Source organism: Nicotiana tabacum, chromosome 15, assembly GCF_000715075.1.
Source record: "Nicotiana tabacum cultivar K326 chromosome 15, ASM71507v2, whole genome shotgun sequence".
Lineage (NCBI taxonomy): Eukaryota > Viridiplantae > Streptophyta > Magnoliopsida > Solanales > Solanaceae > Nicotiana > Nicotiana tabacum.
Genome location: NC_134094.1, coordinates 129,553,893 through 129,572,217, shown reverse-complemented (window position 1 = coordinate 129,572,217; position 18,325 = coordinate 129,553,893). Strand labels below are relative to the sequence as shown.

At 37.7% G+C, this 18,325-nt stretch overlaps 1 protein-coding gene across 1 annotated transcript; it reads right to left on the bottom strand.

Moving 5' to 3' along the window:
- Nucleotides 1–15,486: 15,486 nt before the first annotated feature.
- LOC107802230 (uncharacterized) lies at nt 15,487–16,554 on the bottom strand. Its single transcript, XM_016626009.2, has 3 exons — nt 16,325–16,554; nt 16,077–16,196; nt 15,487–15,675 (listed from the first exon to the last, which is right to left on the bottom strand). The coding sequence occupies exons 1-3, from the start codon at nt 16,442–16,444 to the stop codon at nt 15,556–15,558; spliced, it is 360 nt and encodes a 119-aa protein (XP_016481495.1). The 5' UTR covers nt 16,445–16,554; the 3' UTR covers nt 15,487–15,555.
- Nucleotides 16,555–18,325: the final 1,771 nt, after the last annotated feature.

The window sequence follows — 18,325 nt, the reverse complement described above, 5'->3', positions numbered from 1 at the left end:
CATCCGACGCCGAAACCTATCAAATCAAGTATGATTGACCTCAAATTTTACACACAAGTCATAATTGACATTACAGACCTACTCTAACTTTCGGAATCAGAATCTGACCCCGATATCAAAAAGTCCACTCCCGGTCAAACTTTCCAAAATTCATCAAATTTCCAACTTTCGCCAATAAACGCTAAAATGACCTACGGACCTACGATTCAACATACGAACATGCTCCTAAGAACAAAATTACTCTACGGAGCTATAGAAACCGTCAAAACTTCATTTTGAAGTCGTCTTCATACAATTCAAACTACAGTCGATTCCTAGAACTTAAACTTTCATTTTAGGGACTATGTGTCCGATTTCACTCCGAAACCAAAGATAAATCCTCCCAGCAAGTTACATAACTACAAAATGAAGTAGAGGAAGTAATAAATAGGGGTTCAGGGCTACTACTCTCAAAAGGACCGGCCGAATCATTACAAAATACACGTGACTTCACTTCATAACAAAAAATAGCCCATGTTTTAAAGTTTTACCCGACCTAGCCCATATTATACATACTTTGAAAGTACTAGCAAAGTCAAAATCTGTGTTATTACAACCATTTTTTCTAAAATCTATGGAGTTAAATCTGTGTTCTTACAACCATTACTTTCACTCTCTCTTCTTCTCACATCTTCTTGTAATGACCTGGCCGGTTATTTTAAGAGTGGTAGCCTGAACCCCTATTCATTGCTCCCTCTACTTCATTTTTTGGTTGTATAACTTGCCGGGAGGAATTTTTTTAGTTTCGGAGTGAAATGGGATACATAGTCCATGAAATAGAAGTTTAAGTCGTAGGAATCTACCGTAGTTTGAACTGTGTGAAGATGACTCCGGAATGGAGTTTCGATGGTTCCAATAACTCCATCGGGTGATTTTGGTCTTACGAGCATGTTTGGATGCTGAATTGGAGGTCTGTAGGTCATTTTAGCGTCAATTTACGAAAGTTAGAAAATTGGATGATTTTTGAAAAGTTTGACCGGGAGTGGACTTTTTTATATCGGGGTTGGATTCTGATTTAGGAAGTTGGAGTAGGTCCGTAATATCAATTATAACTTGTGTGAAAAATTTGAGGTCAATCGTACTTGATTTGGTAGGTTTCGGCATCCGATGTAGAAGTTTGAAGTTCATTAGGCTTGAATCGATGCACAATTTGTATTTTTAGCATTGTTTGATGTGATTTAAGGGATTGACTAAGTCCATATGATGATTTCGGATGGTTAACGAATCATTTTTGGACTTATAAGATTTCTGGTTATGGGCTGGTTCTGGTGTCATCACACTTGCGGTGGGTTTGGCCGCATGTGCGGTCTTGCATAAGCGAGTTGGGAGTCGCAGATGTGGAGGCGAGGAGGATGGCCAGTGGAAGCAGGTGCGGTGTGAAGGTCGTAGAAGCGGAGTCGCTTCTGCGGAAGATTGATGGAGTGGACAAGTGTGGGGAGGCCTGTCCGCAGAAGCGTACGTGTTGCGCAGAAGCGGGATTGGGACCGCAGAAGCGGAATTTGTGCCAGGAGCTATTTCTGCAGAAGCAGATCTCGAGCCGCAGAAGCGCATCCACAGGTGCGGAACCTGGAGCACAGGTGCGAGCCTTGAGGGACTTAAGTGATTTCCGCAGAAGCAGAGGAATTTACCGCAAAAGCGAGCCTCGAGATCTGCAGAAGCAGATCTCGAGCCGCAGAAGCGCATCCACAGGTGCGGAACCTGGAGCACAGGTGCGAGCCTTGAGGGACTTAAGTGATTTCCGCAGAAGCAGAGGAATTTACCGCAAAAGCGGTTCCGCAGGTGAGAAAAGCCTGGACAGTGCTTAAAATCGAAGGGTTTCGTGATTTCTCTTATTTTATACTTTGCAACCTCGGTCTAGGTCGATGTTTGATAGCATTTTCAAGTGATTTCTTGAGATAAGTCACTTGTGCTTATTTTTGATCAATAATCTTGTTTTCCCATTGATTTTTCCACCTATTTAGTATGTATTTGATGTGGAATTTGGGAGTTGAGGCTAGGGATTTGGAGAGTTTGATTTGAGGATTTGATTGGCGACTTGGTGTCGGATTTTGGTAACTTTGGTATGGGTGAACTCGATATCGAATGGGTGTTCGTATTTTATGACCTTACCTGATTCCGAGACGTGGGCCCAGGTCGACTTTTTGGGGAGATTTTTCAATTCAGTACTAAAGTCATAGTTTTATTATTTAAATTAATTTCTTGTAGTTGTATTTATAGTATGTAATTATTTTTGACTAGATTTGAGTCATTCAGAGTCGGAAAATGGAGGGAAATGCATCCTTATCGATTAATTGAGTGAGATTTGAGGTAAGTGACTTGTCTAACTTTGTGGGAGGGGGGGGGGGGAGAGGGGGAATTCCCTTAGGATTTGGAACTGTTGTATTAATTGGTGATATGTGAGCGCCGTGTACGCGAGGCAATGAGTGTGTGCACGGGCAAATTGTAAAAATTTCGATTCTTGCCGAGTTGTCTTCTTTTAAAGTTCCTTAACTGAGTTGTCTTAGAATATGTAGTGATCATGTTTAGCCTAGTATCACATGTCTACGTGCCTTAACTCTTACTTGTAATTTGTGCAATATGCTTAATTGAATTACTTGATTCCCTTGATTTGAATTAAACTTTTAAACTATAAGACTTCTTGCTGTAAATTCGTTGTTCCTTCGGATATCTGTTGCATATTTACTTTGGGACTACGAGGCGGTTCCTCGGGAGATCCCCCTGTACTGCATATTTACTTTGGGACTACGATGCGTTTACTCAATAGATCTCCCTGTATTGCATATTTACTTTGGGACTACGAGACGGTTCCTCGGGAGATCCTCCTTGTACTGCATATTTACTTTGGGACTATAAGGCGGTTCCTCAGGAGATCCCCTCTGTAATGCATATTTAATTTGGGACTACGTAGCAATTCCTCAGGAGATCCCTATGTCTTACATATTTACATTTGGGACTATGAGGTGGTGCCTCAGGAGCACCCCTGTTGTTTACCTCTAATTGTCGAGCTATTATTTTCTGAAGTTTCTCGTCATTTAAATCTTCAGTGATTTCAAAATATTATTATATTTTCTGCCTTGCTTATCTTTTAAACTAGTAGGGCTCTTACCTGACCTCGTCACTACTCTACCGATGTTAGGCTTGACACTTACTAGGTATCGTTGTAGCGTACTTATACTACACTCTGAAATATCTTTTTATGCAGATCCATGTTATTCATACCAGGCCAGATACTAGTGAGTTGGACTGTACGTGGAGACTTCAAGGTATATCTACAAGCGTCCGCACACCTCGGAGTCCCCCTTCATCCTTATTTTGTTGTTTCCCTTATTCTCTTTAGACTTGATATATAGAGACACTTAGTATTTTCTCTTAGAAGCTTGTGACTTATTTCTACCGAGTTTTGGGAGTTGTAATTATTGATTTGCAGTTTTATATTTATGTATCATGTGTTGAGATTGGAGTTTAGTTTACTATTCATTATTCCACAAATTGTTAGGCTTACCTAGTCTTAGAGACTATGTGCCATCACGACATCCTACGGAGGAAAATTGGGGTCGTGACACTTCTACATATGCTTCATGGGGCCGTGTATTTTCTGCTTCTTCCCCTGTGTCACCTGGTTGCAATGTAAGAAAATTGAAGGGTAGAAGTCTACCATTAAAGGCCATTCAAAGCTTTGCTTTCGAAAATAGAATTTTTTGAGTTTATTAGTTGATTAGATTGGGTATTGTTCCAATTGATTGAAAATATCAAAAGGAGTTCAAAATTTAAATTTGAAGTGATTTGGAGTAGATTTGAGTTAAAATTTCAAAAAAAGACGCAAGGAAGAAGACGAGGTCAGTTTTTTGTATAATTATGTATAATCTTGTATAATAGTATATATGATTGTATAAATATATCTTATACACCTTTATATAAACGTGTGTAGACGAACTTCTTCCACGATTTTCAGTTGCAATTCTTGTTCAAAACCAGTCCAAATCTCCATTAAATGACTTCAAAATTTATATACAACCTCCTTATACTATTTCAAACAAGTCTAAATAAATCCACTCAAAATTTCTCATAAAATCAAATTCGAAATTTAAACCCACATATTTAAGCTTGCTAAAAATCTAATTTTCACCATCCAAATAGATTTAGTTTGTTGAACTAATATTTGAGTCACAGTTACTGATTTGAAAATTAACTTTAAAGCTTGATCAATTTTTTTTAAATTAAATAATAATTTCGAGAACCTATTGGAGTTGAATGTTGAATCTTAGCCTATTATTTTTGGGCTAGTTGGTTGTAAATTGAAATATGGGCTATAAAATTGAAAAGTAGGGAGCCCAGTTGTTCTTATATGAAATTTTCTCTTATTTTTTCTTGAACAGAAATACCATTTTCATATTTTCTATAAAAATTGTCGAGTAACTTATGAACTTCCACATATAGTATATTTAACTCAAATAGACTCCCACTTAATTTTTTAAACTAAAAATAGCTGGCGGATGTATAATATATGTATCATTCATATATAAACAATGCATAATTTATGTATATTGATTAGAAAAAGTAAACACTGAATCTGGCCGTCTATTTGTGTAACAATCCCCTTCATATATGCACTTCCTAATGATTAAAGGTTCAAGACCAAATACAGTATTTATGCTAGGCCCGTGGTGCGTTCAGCACCCATTAGGGCTTGGACAAGGACTAGTCCATGGGTCTAAGCTGAGTAGTTCTGAAGTTCTGATTTATCCCAAGCATGATTCCTCTATTTTTTTCTATATTTTTGCTAATAATACTCCACTCTCACATTTTGGGTAACATAATTGTATTGGTAAAAATTGACTCACCACGTGGACGAGTCAAAATCTTGACACGTGTCAATTATAAGACTATATTAGAAGGTCATAGAAAAAATGAGCCTGAAACCATCCAAGTCAAGAATAATTTGATACCGGGACCGTTCGTATTAGAATTATTCATAAGTCAACATGAAAAGAATTTTTGGGAAAGATTTACGAGTACCGAGTAAGGCGGGATTCGATATTATACCCGAGCAATTACATACCCTTAACAAAATATGAAAAATACAGTTAATGGTGGGTAGATATTAGGGCGATTAATACAGATTATCTTGCTATTTAAGTTCCCACTTCTCCACATTGTATACCATCTGAAAAATTATCCTACAACTCTCTCTATCACTGTATTCTGTTCAAATCAATCAGAATTAGATATGGGAGAGAAGCTATCTTTATCAATAAGAACTCTGTGTCGATTTCTTTATATTTGATTTTCTTATTTGAGAAAGTGAGTTAAATGCATTGCTTGTGCCTTAAAAATAGAGATATAATTGATTTGACATATAAAACTAATTTTAGTTAATTTAATTGAGTTAGTTGTCCTAGGACTTGGATGCATAGAAATTGAGTGATCCCATTTATCCTATTCATAGATTTGAGGGTCGAGCTGAATTGAGCCTAATTGAGTCGAGTTTGATCGAGCCCATTCCACTATTGAGCAAAGTTTGAGTCGAGCCTAATCGAATTTTTTACACTATCAAGACATGTCGAGCTTAATAGAACTTTACTCCAGTTTAACCGTGCTCAAGCCGAGCTTGAATCAACTCTTCTCTATTTGTTTTCACATACTAGACCACGCTTTTGGGAGACCATAGTGCAACAATATAAAGAAGAAAAAGCTAACAGTGATCAGTTCAATACAAAAAGATTTGATTCTTGTAATGTTGCAGCAACTGAGCACAAAATGCACATGGAGCAGTTAGGCAATTTCTTTGCAGTTGTAACTGTCGCAGTCAAATTGTTTAGTACTTGTAGCCATTATAATTTTGTGTATATCATGGCCTAAGTAGTTGGGATATCAACTACAAATTAGGAACCGATTAACCTTAGCATGCCAAGTGGCAAAAGCTATAGACAAGTATCATTATGCTGCTAAGTCCCAAAGCCTATGTGCTATAAATAGGTGTCTTTGAACTTAGTCAGATTTTATGCGAAAATTTCGTGTGAAATTCATATAAGGGAAACAAGAGAGAAACGTGAAGATTTTTAAGTGTGTTTTTGAGGGGCTAAGGCTGGGCATGGACAGGTCTTATTGTGCAAGATCAACTTGTGATCTTTGCTAGACGACGTGAGCTGTGAACGATATGTATTCATAGCAAAGTAAGGAAACACTTAATATGTACGTTTTTTTTTGTCTAACCTCAAATGCTTGAAAGATCGGAGGTGGAGTGGATTCTTACCTACGTAATGTACCTCACTAGATATGGAAAACTTAAGTAGTAAATACTTAACCTCAATAAAGACTTAGGGAATGTTATAATAGCAAATGTGTGCTAAGTAGCAAATGCTCACTAGTTATGGAAAGCTTGGCAAATAATCATGGATGATGTATGCACAGCAGTAAAAGAATTCTTCTATACTGGTAAAATGTGTAGGGTCATTAATTGCACAACCATTACACTTGTCCCTAAGATAGCTAGCCCTGATACAGTGAGAGAATTCAACCTAATTGCATGTTGTACTATCCTTTATAAGATAATCTCTAAGATCTTGGCTACAAGAATCCAAAAAGTCATTGCTTCTATCATTTGTGATGCACAGACTGGTTTCATCCCAGGTAGAAAAATTATTGATAATGTTATTCTTGCACATGAACTTGTGAAAGCATATATTAGAAAACATATCTCACCGAGGTATATGTTCAGGATAGACTTGAAAAAAGCTTATGACTCAGTGGAGTGGATTTATCTTAAGCAAGTTAAGGAGGGTTTAGGCTTCCCTGAGAAGTTCACCAAATGGGTTATAGAGTGTGTTTAAATTGTAAATTATTCTTTACTCATCAATGGTGAACCATATGCCCCATTTGATGCTGCTAAGGGGCTTCGACAAGGTGACCCAATGTCTCCTTTTTTGTTTGCCATAACTATAGAATACCTAAGTAGAAACCTAAATGCTTTAAAGGAGAACAAGGAGTTCAAGTACCACCCTAGATGTGCTAAACTAGGAATCACTCACCTAAGTTTTGCTGATGATCTACTTCGCTTTGCTAGAGGTGATCTTCCATCTGTTACTCTTATCCAGCAGTGTTTCTCTGAGTTTTCTACTACCTTGGTCTTCAGGAAAATATGGATAAAAACTCAGTTTACTTTGGAGGTATGGTCCAAAGATAAAGAGAATAGATCTTGCACAAGCTCGGATTTGGCCAAGGGGAACTTCCCTTTAAGTACTTGGGAATACCCCTCTCTACTAAGAAGCTATCCCTACTACAGTGACAACCACTCATTGATAAGATGGTTGCTAGAATATCTAATTGGACTTCAAGAAAACTATCCTATACTGGGAGGATTCAGTTAGTAAAAGCTGTGATGTTTGGCATTCAAGCATACTGGGCCCAATTCTTCCTCGTTTCTTGTCACGACCCAAAATCTAACCCGTCGTGACGGCGTCTATCGTGGTACTAGACAAGCCGACCTTTTCAAAATACTTTCAAAATTTAACAGAAAATAAATTAAGATATTTAAAATAACCGGAGTTTTTCATAAAATGGGGGTAAAACCCAATTAAAATATATGTGCAAAAAAATAGCCCGACATCGAGGTGTCACTAAGTCACGAGGATCTAACAACCAATCTAGAAAATATAGTCTACTACAGTCTATGCCAAATGCCAATACAAGAGAGAAAAGATAATAAGAAAGGAGAAACGAGGACTGCAGACACTGGCAGCTACCTCGTAAGTCTTCGATAGTCAGCTCGCGCATGAACTCAGCGACCGCCAGAACCGTACACATCTGGATCTGCACATGAAGTGTAGGGTGTAGCATGAGTACAACCAACTCAGCAAGTAACAGAATTAAATAAGGAACTGAGAAGCAGTGACGAGCTATAAAAATACAGTTCATTTCAAAAGTTTTCAATAAAGAGTGAACATGCTTTCCAATCCAGTGGTGTAAGTCAAATCAGTTCGAGCTTAAGTAAAACAGATATGAATCTTCCAGAAATTTCACCATAACAACATATATCAACTAAGTGCAACAATAAATAAAAGTAAGTACAGCCTCTCAAGGCAACAGTCACTCAACTCATCTCAACAGCTCATACCCTCGACTCTCAGCCCTCAATACACACTCTCGATAGGTACCTGCGCTCACTGGGGGTGTACAGACTCCGGAGGGGTTCCTTCAGCCCAAGCGCTATATTACTGCGGCGCGCAGCCCGATCCAATATTGTTGCGACATGCAACCCGATCCAATATTGTTGCGGCGTGCAAACCGATCCAATCTTATTGCAGCGTGCAACCCAATCCAATATATTTTTTTTATATATAGTACGAAGGCTTGTTGCGGCGTGCAACCCGATCCATATATCTCACAGCTCGCAGCTCGGCACTCAAGCTCTATCTCAGTCACTAACCTCTCCAGTCCCTCGGGCTCACAAAATATCATAATAACCAGCCCAAACAGAAAATACAACAAGTATCAACAAGAAATGAGAGGAAACAGAGATATAACACACAAGTAAGACTGTGACTGAGTACGAGACAATAATTAGCAGTCAATTCAACAAGTATACGACCGATGCGGGTCCCAACAGTGATATCATATGGCCTAAGCATAGTTTCTAACATGAAAGGCAGTCAATTACTCAAAGACACAGAAAACAAGTAATAACAACGGCTATTCGACTTTACAGTCTCACGGGACGGACCAAGTCACGATCCCTTACGGTGCACGCTCGCACACCCGTCACCTAGCATGTGCATCACTTCCAAATATTCATATTATACAAATTCTCGAGGTTTCATACCCTCAAACCTAGATTTAAGACTGTTACTTACCTCAAATCGAGCAAATCTCTACTCCGAAATGCCTTTGCCTCTCAAATCGGTCTTCAAACGTCCCGAATCTAGCAAGTAGAACAATACAATCAATATAGGTTAAAGGGATAAATTCTACAAGAAAAGTACTAAATTATAGCCAAAAATCCGAAATTGGCCCGAACCCGGCTTCTGGGACCCACGTCTCGAAATCTGACAAAAGTCACAAAAATCAAAAGCTCATTCACTCACGAGACTAACCATGCCAAATTTACTCAAATCCGATAACAAAATCCCATTCAAAATCTCAAAATCCCAACTCAAGAGGTCTCACTCTTTTTCCCCAATTTCTCACCCCAAATCACAAATTAGATGATAAAATTAAAGATGAAATCATGGGATTTAACCAAAACCAAATAAGAATCACTTACCCCAATCAACTTCATGTAAATCCCTTCAAGAATCGCCCAATTTCGTGTTCTCTAGCTCAAAATATGCAAAATGGGTTCAAACCCACATTTTTGAAATTAATATTACCTGCCCAGATATCCTTCATCGCGATCGCGGAACATTCCTCGTGATCGTGAAGCGCAACTATGCTGCCCCACATTTTTACCCTACGTGATCGCGGAATCACCCTCGCGATCGCGGACCACTGCCTCTCATACCTACGGGATCGCATCCTGCCTCACGCGATCGCATAGAGCATTGGCCACACCTCCCCTCTTGCCCAAATCCTTCTACGCGAACGCGACCTCGGCCACGCGTTCGTGAAACACATCTTTGCACACATACGCGATCGTGTTCCTAAATCTGCGATCGCATAGAACAAACTCACCTCTGCCCCAAATAAGCTTACGCGATTGCGAATGAATCCCTGCGATCACGTACAAGGAAACCAGATCCTGCTGAAACGAGAACTTCAGCTATCAAGCCAAGTCCAAAAATGATCCGTTAACCACTCGAAACTCACCCGAGGCCCCCGGGACCTTAACCAAACATACCAACACATCCCAAAACATCATGCGAACTTAGTCGGGCCTTCGAATCACTCAAAATAACATCAAAACACCAATTATACCCGGATTCAAGCCTAAAAAACTTCTAAACTTTTAAATTCCATAAACGACGCCAAAACCTACCAAACCATGTCCGATTGACCTCAAATTTTGCACACAAGTCATATGCAACATTAAGGATCTATTCTAACTTCCAGAATCAGAATCCGACCCCGTGTCACGATCCAATTTCCCCTCCCTTCGGTTATCGTGATGGCATCTAGTCTTAGGGACTAGGTAAGCCTAACAATAATTGAAACAACAACATTATTTAAATAGAATCTCTTACAATTCCCAAAAACGGTAGTACAAGTCATAAGCTCTACACAGTTTTTTTTGCTAGAAAGCCTCCAAATACAACTGTCCAGAAATAGGAATAAACAATGCAAAATTAAAACTTGAAGGTGACTCCGAAGCCTGCGAACGCATCGACAGGTTTATCTTGAGTCTCCGCAGCAACAGTCCGCACAGCTAACTAACGAACAAATACCTGGATCGGCACAAAAATGTGCAAAAGAGTAGTATGAGCACACCACAACGGTGCCCAGTAAGTGTCAAGATTAACCTCGGTGGAGTAGTGACGAGGAACAGTCAAGACACCCACTGGTCTAATAAACTAAACAGGTACAAGTATATGAGCAACAGAAGTATGATGTCTACATAAAGACTATGCAATATGGCTCATAGTACAGTGATGGAAATAAGGAAGGAAACAACAAGTGTCAGCGAAATATCATGAAAATGACACAGAAAAATAAATGGAACACAACCTAAATCCGGAATCACAAATACAACAAGGACCAGTAATAACTCAGCAACTACAACCGCTTTTACATCAGGTTTTAGTCAACAACTCCACGAGGTACCAAACCTCGGACAATTCATAACTCACGGGTCTCAATACCTGAACTCTAACACTTGGCATCTTGTGCCCTTATAACACCTCATAACCGCACTGAAGACTCACGTGCCAATAGAGCCATTCTCACATAGAAGGCAAGTAAACAAGGGTGAGCATCTATGCTCAACAATATCAAGAACACCTCTTATCCGATAAGAGTGCTTAACTACATGTATACTTGTGCAAGTGTCCTACCATAGTCCATATCAGCAAATAAGCATAAGGAAAAAGAACGGACAATACGTAGAATATTTTCTCACAGCTTTCACAAGATAAAGCTCACACAGGTACATATACCCCTTCACAAATATCAACAACAAAAATGCCCCAGGCCACAAATCAATCACTGACACAGCCCACCTTGTCTCGCCACACGTGCAATAGTAACATAAATGTCTGTCTTATCTTGCCACACGTGCATAATAATGTTCCCTCCTTGTCTCGCCACATGCGCAACCCATATATATATATATATATATATATATATATATATATATATATATATATATATATATATATATATATATATATATATATCACATATCCCGCCTTGTCACACCGCATGTGCAAATATCAATAGTAACAATAGCACGACAGAAACCTTGTGCAACCCCATAACAACAACCGCACGGCAGAAACCTCGTGCATCACAATAACCACAACCGCATGACAGAAACCTCGTGCATCATAATAACAACAACCACACGGCAGAAACCTCGTGCATCGCCACAACAAGTACAACAACAACAATGACAATAATACAAAGTACGACAAGTAAATCAACTCAAGAACTTTAACTCACAAAGAAACGGTAGAACCAATTCACAAGGAATAACCACAGTAAAGGATGTAGCAACGATCCCACAATATACATTTCAACAACATGAAATCTAACATGAGTCAAATAATTTCCAAATAAAACAAGTCGACTAAGATATCTAAAACTTCTTTTAAGGTTGAGGAATTTCGAAGGATATTCAACAATTCAATTAAGGATAAGCACCGGAAAAATAATCATAACCTCAATTAAGACTGAACAAATTGTAGGATAAGATAATAATAATTCCAAATAAAGATAAGCAGTATGAAAAGATAGCATGACAATAGAGGAGGTAAATCTTCAGTTAAGTCAAATAAGAGTCAAATAGGCAATAAGAGTGAATCTTGAAAGAAACTAATTCTAATTAAAGCATGTAGAGGTGAAACTAGTAAATAGAAACTTAATCATATCAAGAACAACTTCATACTCAGTAAATATAAGGACCTAAGAACCCTAAAAGACTAACTTTCCACAAATAAGTTCGAACATGTACTCGTCACCTCGCGTACATGGACTACAATCAACATAGAAGACTCAAATCCTAAGGGAAAATCCCCCACACAAGGTTAGGCAAGATACTTACCTCGAACCAAGTTCAATCAATCGGTCACAATGCTTTTCCCACGAATATCCTACTCCGAATGGCCCAAATCTAGCCAAAACAATTACATATCATAAATATAACTATATTAGGCTAATCAAATTAATGAAATCAAGATTTTAGTAAACATTCCAAAATCCATCCTAAAAGTCGACTCGGTCCCACATCTCGGAATTGGGTAAAAATCACAAAATACGAACACCCATTCACTCACGAGTTCAACCATATAAGAATTACTCAAATTCGACCACAAATCCCCTTTCAAAACTCGAAATCTTTATTGAATAAGTTCTTCCAATTTTTCCCAATTTCAACCCTAAAAATCCGAAATTAAATGGTTTCTCATTCACAAATCCATCTTTGTTTATGCTACTAACTCTCAGTTTGGTCCTACTTTTGGTTTATTTTGTTACTAAAAAGGGAGGAGATCTAAAGGTTGGACATCTATCGCTGCCGTGATGACGCGGTTGAATGTTCATTCGATCCTCAACGATCAACTTGTAGAGAAATCCAGACTGGAACTATTGATGATTCTACGTTAGCTCTAAAGTAAGGAGACCACTTAAAAACCCTCATCGGATAAGAAAAGATAAATAACTATATAATGGAATACAACCAAAAACAAGTTAGGAATCATTACCCCAAAGCTTCCTCTGAAAATCCCTCAAAAATGCTCTAAAACATCGCCCTAAACCGAGTTTGCAAAATCCAAAATGACAAAAATTACGAAGCCCTTCGATTTTGAACACTGCCCAGGCATTTCCGCACCTGCGGAGCCTGGGCTCGCACCTGCGCGTGCGCTTGTGCAAACAAAATGAGCGATTCTGTGCAAATCACTTACCCCCTCTGCCTCCGCACCTGCGCATGCGCGCCTGCGGAAATCCCTTCCGCTTCTGCGGACCTTGCGCACCTGCGATGTCCATTGCGCTTCTGTGTGGTCGCACCTGCGAGCCAAGTTCCGCAGGTGCGATTGCACCAGAAGGCAAAAACTTCAGATTTCTTCTATGTTCGAATTTGATCCGTTAACCATCTAAAACTCACTCGAGGCCCCCGGAACCTCGACTAACATACCAACCAAATCCTAAAACACCATACGAACTTAGTCGATCCCTCAAACCACATCAAACAACGCTAAAATCATGAATCACCCTCCAATTCAAACTTAATGAACTTGAAACTTCAAATTCACAACCGATGCCGAAATCTATCAAACCACGTCCGATTGACCCCTAATTTTGCACACAAGTCATATTCAATATTTCAGACCTAATCCAACTTTCGGAATCGGATTCCGACTCCGATATCAAAAATTCCACTACCGGTCCAAAACTCCAAAATTCGATTTTCTCCAATCAAGCCTAAATAAGCTACGGACCTCCAAAATACAATCCGGACACGCTCCTAAGTCCAAAATCACCCAACGGAGCTAACGGAACCGATAAAACTCTATTCCGGAGTCGTCTTCATACAGTTCCGACTACGGTCAAAATTCTAAGACTTGAGCTTTCGTTTTAGGGACTAAGTGTCCCAAATCACTCCGAATCATCCGGTAACTGAATTCAGCCACGCACACAAGTCAATACACATAATACGAAGCTGCTCAGGGTCTTATGCCGCCGAATGGGACTTAAATTCTCAAAATGATCGGCCGGGTCGTTACACCCCGATATCAAAAAGTCAATCCCCCGGTCAAACTTTCCAAAATTCGACTTTCGATATTTCAAGCCTAAATTAGCTACAGACCTCAAATTCACAGTCCGTACACGCTACTAAGTCCAAAATTACCCAACGGAGCTAACAGAACCGATGAAACTCCATTCTGGAGTCGTCTTTATACACTTCTAACTACGGTCAAAATTCTAAGACTTAAGCTTCCGTTTTAGGGACTAAATATCCTAAAACACTCCGAAATCAAAAGCAAGACCTCCCGGCAAGTCACATAAGCAGAAACAGATACAAAGAAAACAGTAAATAGGGGATTGGGGTTAATACACTCAAAACGACCGGTCGGATTGTTACATTCATGCTAAGGTAATGAAGGCAATTGAAGCATATTGTAGAAGCTACATTTGGTCGGGTACTAATACTATTACTAAGATGTGTACACCCAAATATAGTGGAGGGATTAATCTCACTAACTTGGTTTTGTAGAACAAAGCTACAGTGGCTAAAAACTATTGGGACCTCACACATAAACAAGATACAATGTGGATTAAATGAGTTCACATGTTTTATATAAAGGGACAAACAATAGAGCAGATAGCCATACCAAAACAATCAAGCTGGATGCTAAGGAAGATATTTGAAGCAAAGGAGATTGTGCAGCTGAATCATATTACTGTGAAGATCGGGAGAAGTATGATAAGGCAATTGTATCTTTAATTACTTGACACTCAAAACAGAGTTCCCTGGAAGAGCTTTATGTACAAGAATGATGCCAGGCCTAAAGCCATTTTTACCATGTGGCTACATTTCCAGGTAAGACTACTTACCAATACTGGCTTCTCAGATGGGGTATGCACATTGAACTTGAATGTGTCCTATGCCAGGACCACTTAGAAATGAGAGATCATCTTTTTGTGGAATGCCTGTTTGCAAGAAACCTATGGAACATAATGCTACAATGGCTGAAAGTCCAAGCATATGTAGCACCAAACTGGGAACAACACTTAGTGGGGCTATCAAGAATGCTAAGGGGAGATCTCAGGCAACTCACATCTTTAAAATGTGCTATGCTGAATGTATCCATGCTATTTGGCTTTAAAGAATTTAGCGGATCTTTGAAAAGTGGAGCAGAACAATGAAGGCCATAGCTAAGGACATTGCCTATATGTGCAACCTCAGAGCAACAGCTGATATCAGAAGAATACTACAACTTCGCCCATTCTAGTAGTATAGAATCAGTCCTCGAAATGTTAGTATATATGAGAAATCCCCTACCTTGTGGGCAAGTATGGAAACCCTCCCTAGGAGGTGTGCCTACTACCCTTAGAACTATGAGAAAGTGTCTACTTAGTTTTTGAATTTAGACAGCTTGCTGAGTTGTAGCAATGCCGTGGTTTTGTATTCTTTCACCGGTGATTAATAATAATTAATTAGTTACCAAAAAAAAGTTTTATACTATCACATTAATTATAAAATGATCTACAATAACATATAATTAAATGTTAATATCAACCTTGATAGAATAAATCGAAAAAATAAATTAATAATCTGTTATGATTAATTAAATTATACTTAGTATAACATTCTAACATTGATAGTATATAAAACTTAAAACTCAATATAATTAAGGCTAATTAGTAAACTCATTTGCCAACGACTTTCTTCTTGATGTCATTTGCAGTGTCCTTGACTTTATCCCATGTACCTTTCTCTTCTTGTTCCGTTGCCTTTTCTAGTGTCTTCTTTGCCATCTCCGAGATTACCTAATTAATCAACATAACATTAATGCAATAACCATAACTTATTCTCCATAATAACGGGTAAATAAAAAAAATTACCCTCTATTGAGTCCTTCTTTGACCAGTGATAATTTCATACACGTTGAATCATTTTCATAATTTATTTATGAACACATGTCATGCAAAGGACGAAACTAGAATACGGGTCACATGTTCGGTCTAATTCAGTAATTTTTGTCGAAAGTCCAAATCATATATTTTTGAGCAATCCATTGAGTATATATAAATTTAGAATCCAGTAAATTCAAGGGACTAGAATTTCGAATCGATAAGTTCTAAATTTTTACTCCGTCTCTGTGCTCATAAACCGATTAACTTGGTATAAATACCCAATGCAGGTAAGTTAAATAGTTGAAAAGACTTACATTTCCAGCACTAGAAGAAACTGTCTCTTTAACAAATTCACCCACACTCTTCACTTCTTTAGCCCCTTCTTTCACTGCCTCTGCTGCTTCTATTATCTTTTGGCAAGTCTCTTTATCAATCTTCATTTAATTTTTCAAATTAAAAGGAAATAAGAAAATGTTCACATAATATTTATACATAGATGTGATCAATATTTAAGAAGAAAAATGAGAGTCTAAAAAACTGAAATAAATATTGTAAAACTCACTTTTTCAGAAGGTCTTGTGGCACTAACAAAGTCTCTATAAATCCATACATTTCCAGTCACAGTTATTAATCTAGTCGAAATACAATTGGACATAGTGGATACAACTTTCAAATGTGCCATTTTTTTTCTTTTTCTTCTTGATTTGGTAATTCTTAATTTTTTTGCTCAGGCCAAAGATTGAAGATGAAGTTTCTTTTTGGTTTTTATTTCCTATGTTATTGCGCTAGTACTTGCATAAACTTGAAGGTGGAGGCAAAATAGGTAACCACCTGTCTCTTTTTGAGGTTTTTGTTGCGAAAATGGAGAGAAATTTTCTATGGTTCATAACTGTCAGCTAACCTTTTATTTGAAGAAACAAGATTTATTTTATTTATATTTTTGATAATTGTAACATTCCCTTTCTTCTTTTTTTGTGAAAATCGTTTCTCCGTTCCAATATCACCTGAAAAATTAATTTCTTTCTTCCTACTTAGGCTATAGATATTTTATAATATGGAGATGTGACTACTAGTTTTAATTTGCAACGTAACGGGTACCAATTATAACACTGGCTTTGTAATTAAAAAAATCCGATCTAATAAAATCTTTTTTAAAATTTTCCTACAAAAACAGTAATATTCTAACACAAGTAGTTCTTGACAAAAAGATGTTTTTAAAGGACAACAGAATTACTTAGAAAACATTTTCAAGCTTGGGGAAGTTTTTGGTTGCTTAGAGCAGCTTCTCAGAAAATGTATTTGACATTTAAGCCCCTTGAAGAAACCTTTTAAAATAAAATGTGGTAAACATTCAAACACTTTCTTTGGAAAAAATGACACCACATAGCTATTTTAAAATGCTGCTATTTAGGAATTAGTCAGTGCGTCCTGAAATTTAGTTTTTCAGTTCAATTTTTCAGTACAAAAATGTCCTAATTGTCTTAAAGTTAAAATTTTTAGTTTAAAATTTCAGGACAAAACAAATATTGACTAATCGCTAAATAATATCGCTGAGAATGGCTATCTGCGCGCTTACCCCAAAAACACTTTTCCTTAAATGTCTTTTTCCAAAATCTCCAGATGGATTCTGCTTGACCTAAAGCCCAAGCTGGACAAGGCCCAAAAATGATTTGTTCACCCAACCATAGTGATCGGGGTATTATCACTTTTACCCCACGTCAGAAATTATTTACATACGGTAGCCGATAAAATGTATAAAATTTGTATAATATTTGTATATAACATACAATGTGTATATATACAAAATAATATATAAATTTTATATATTTTTTTTACAGCAGCTATACAATGTCATTTTTTCATAGTGTTATGACTTTGAAAGTTCAAAAATAGCCATTTTACGGACTTGTTGCCACAGATTCAAAATTATTGAAAAAACAGCCAAATTTTGGAATTCAGGATATTTTTTTGGATTCCGAACAAAAAAAAGGTAAAACTCCATGACAGTATCCTCGATGAGATCCAAAACAATCTCATGGAATTTTACCTTTTTTTAAAAAAAAGTTTGAGATCCATGACACTATAATAGATTTCAAATATTAGGACAGTGTTCTGGACTTTTCACTTGTTTCAGTTCGAAATCTTTGTAGTGGTGTTTTCGCATCAAAAGTGACTACTTTTTGTTTAAAACTTGGTCCAAAAAGTGGCTAGCTGCATGGCCTATTTTAGCGCACTCTTTAATGATCAATATACAGAACAGTACTGTCCAAATTTATGCGTCACTGCTTTGCATTTAAGGAGTCCAGAACCTAAATGTGGTTCTTTTTGCCACGTAAGACGGAAATAAGTGTAAAAAAAAAAAAAAGAATGACTTATCTATGTATAACGCTCTTTTAAAGAGAGCTATACATTAACGGACGTTTTGGACGTTAATGTATAGCTCTCTTTAAAAAACCGATATACATCTATAACGCTATAACGCTGTTATTAAAGGCGTTATATGTAAAGCGCTTTTTTAAAGAGCGTTATACCTGTTTTGTGGGCCCACCAATAAGTCTCCTGC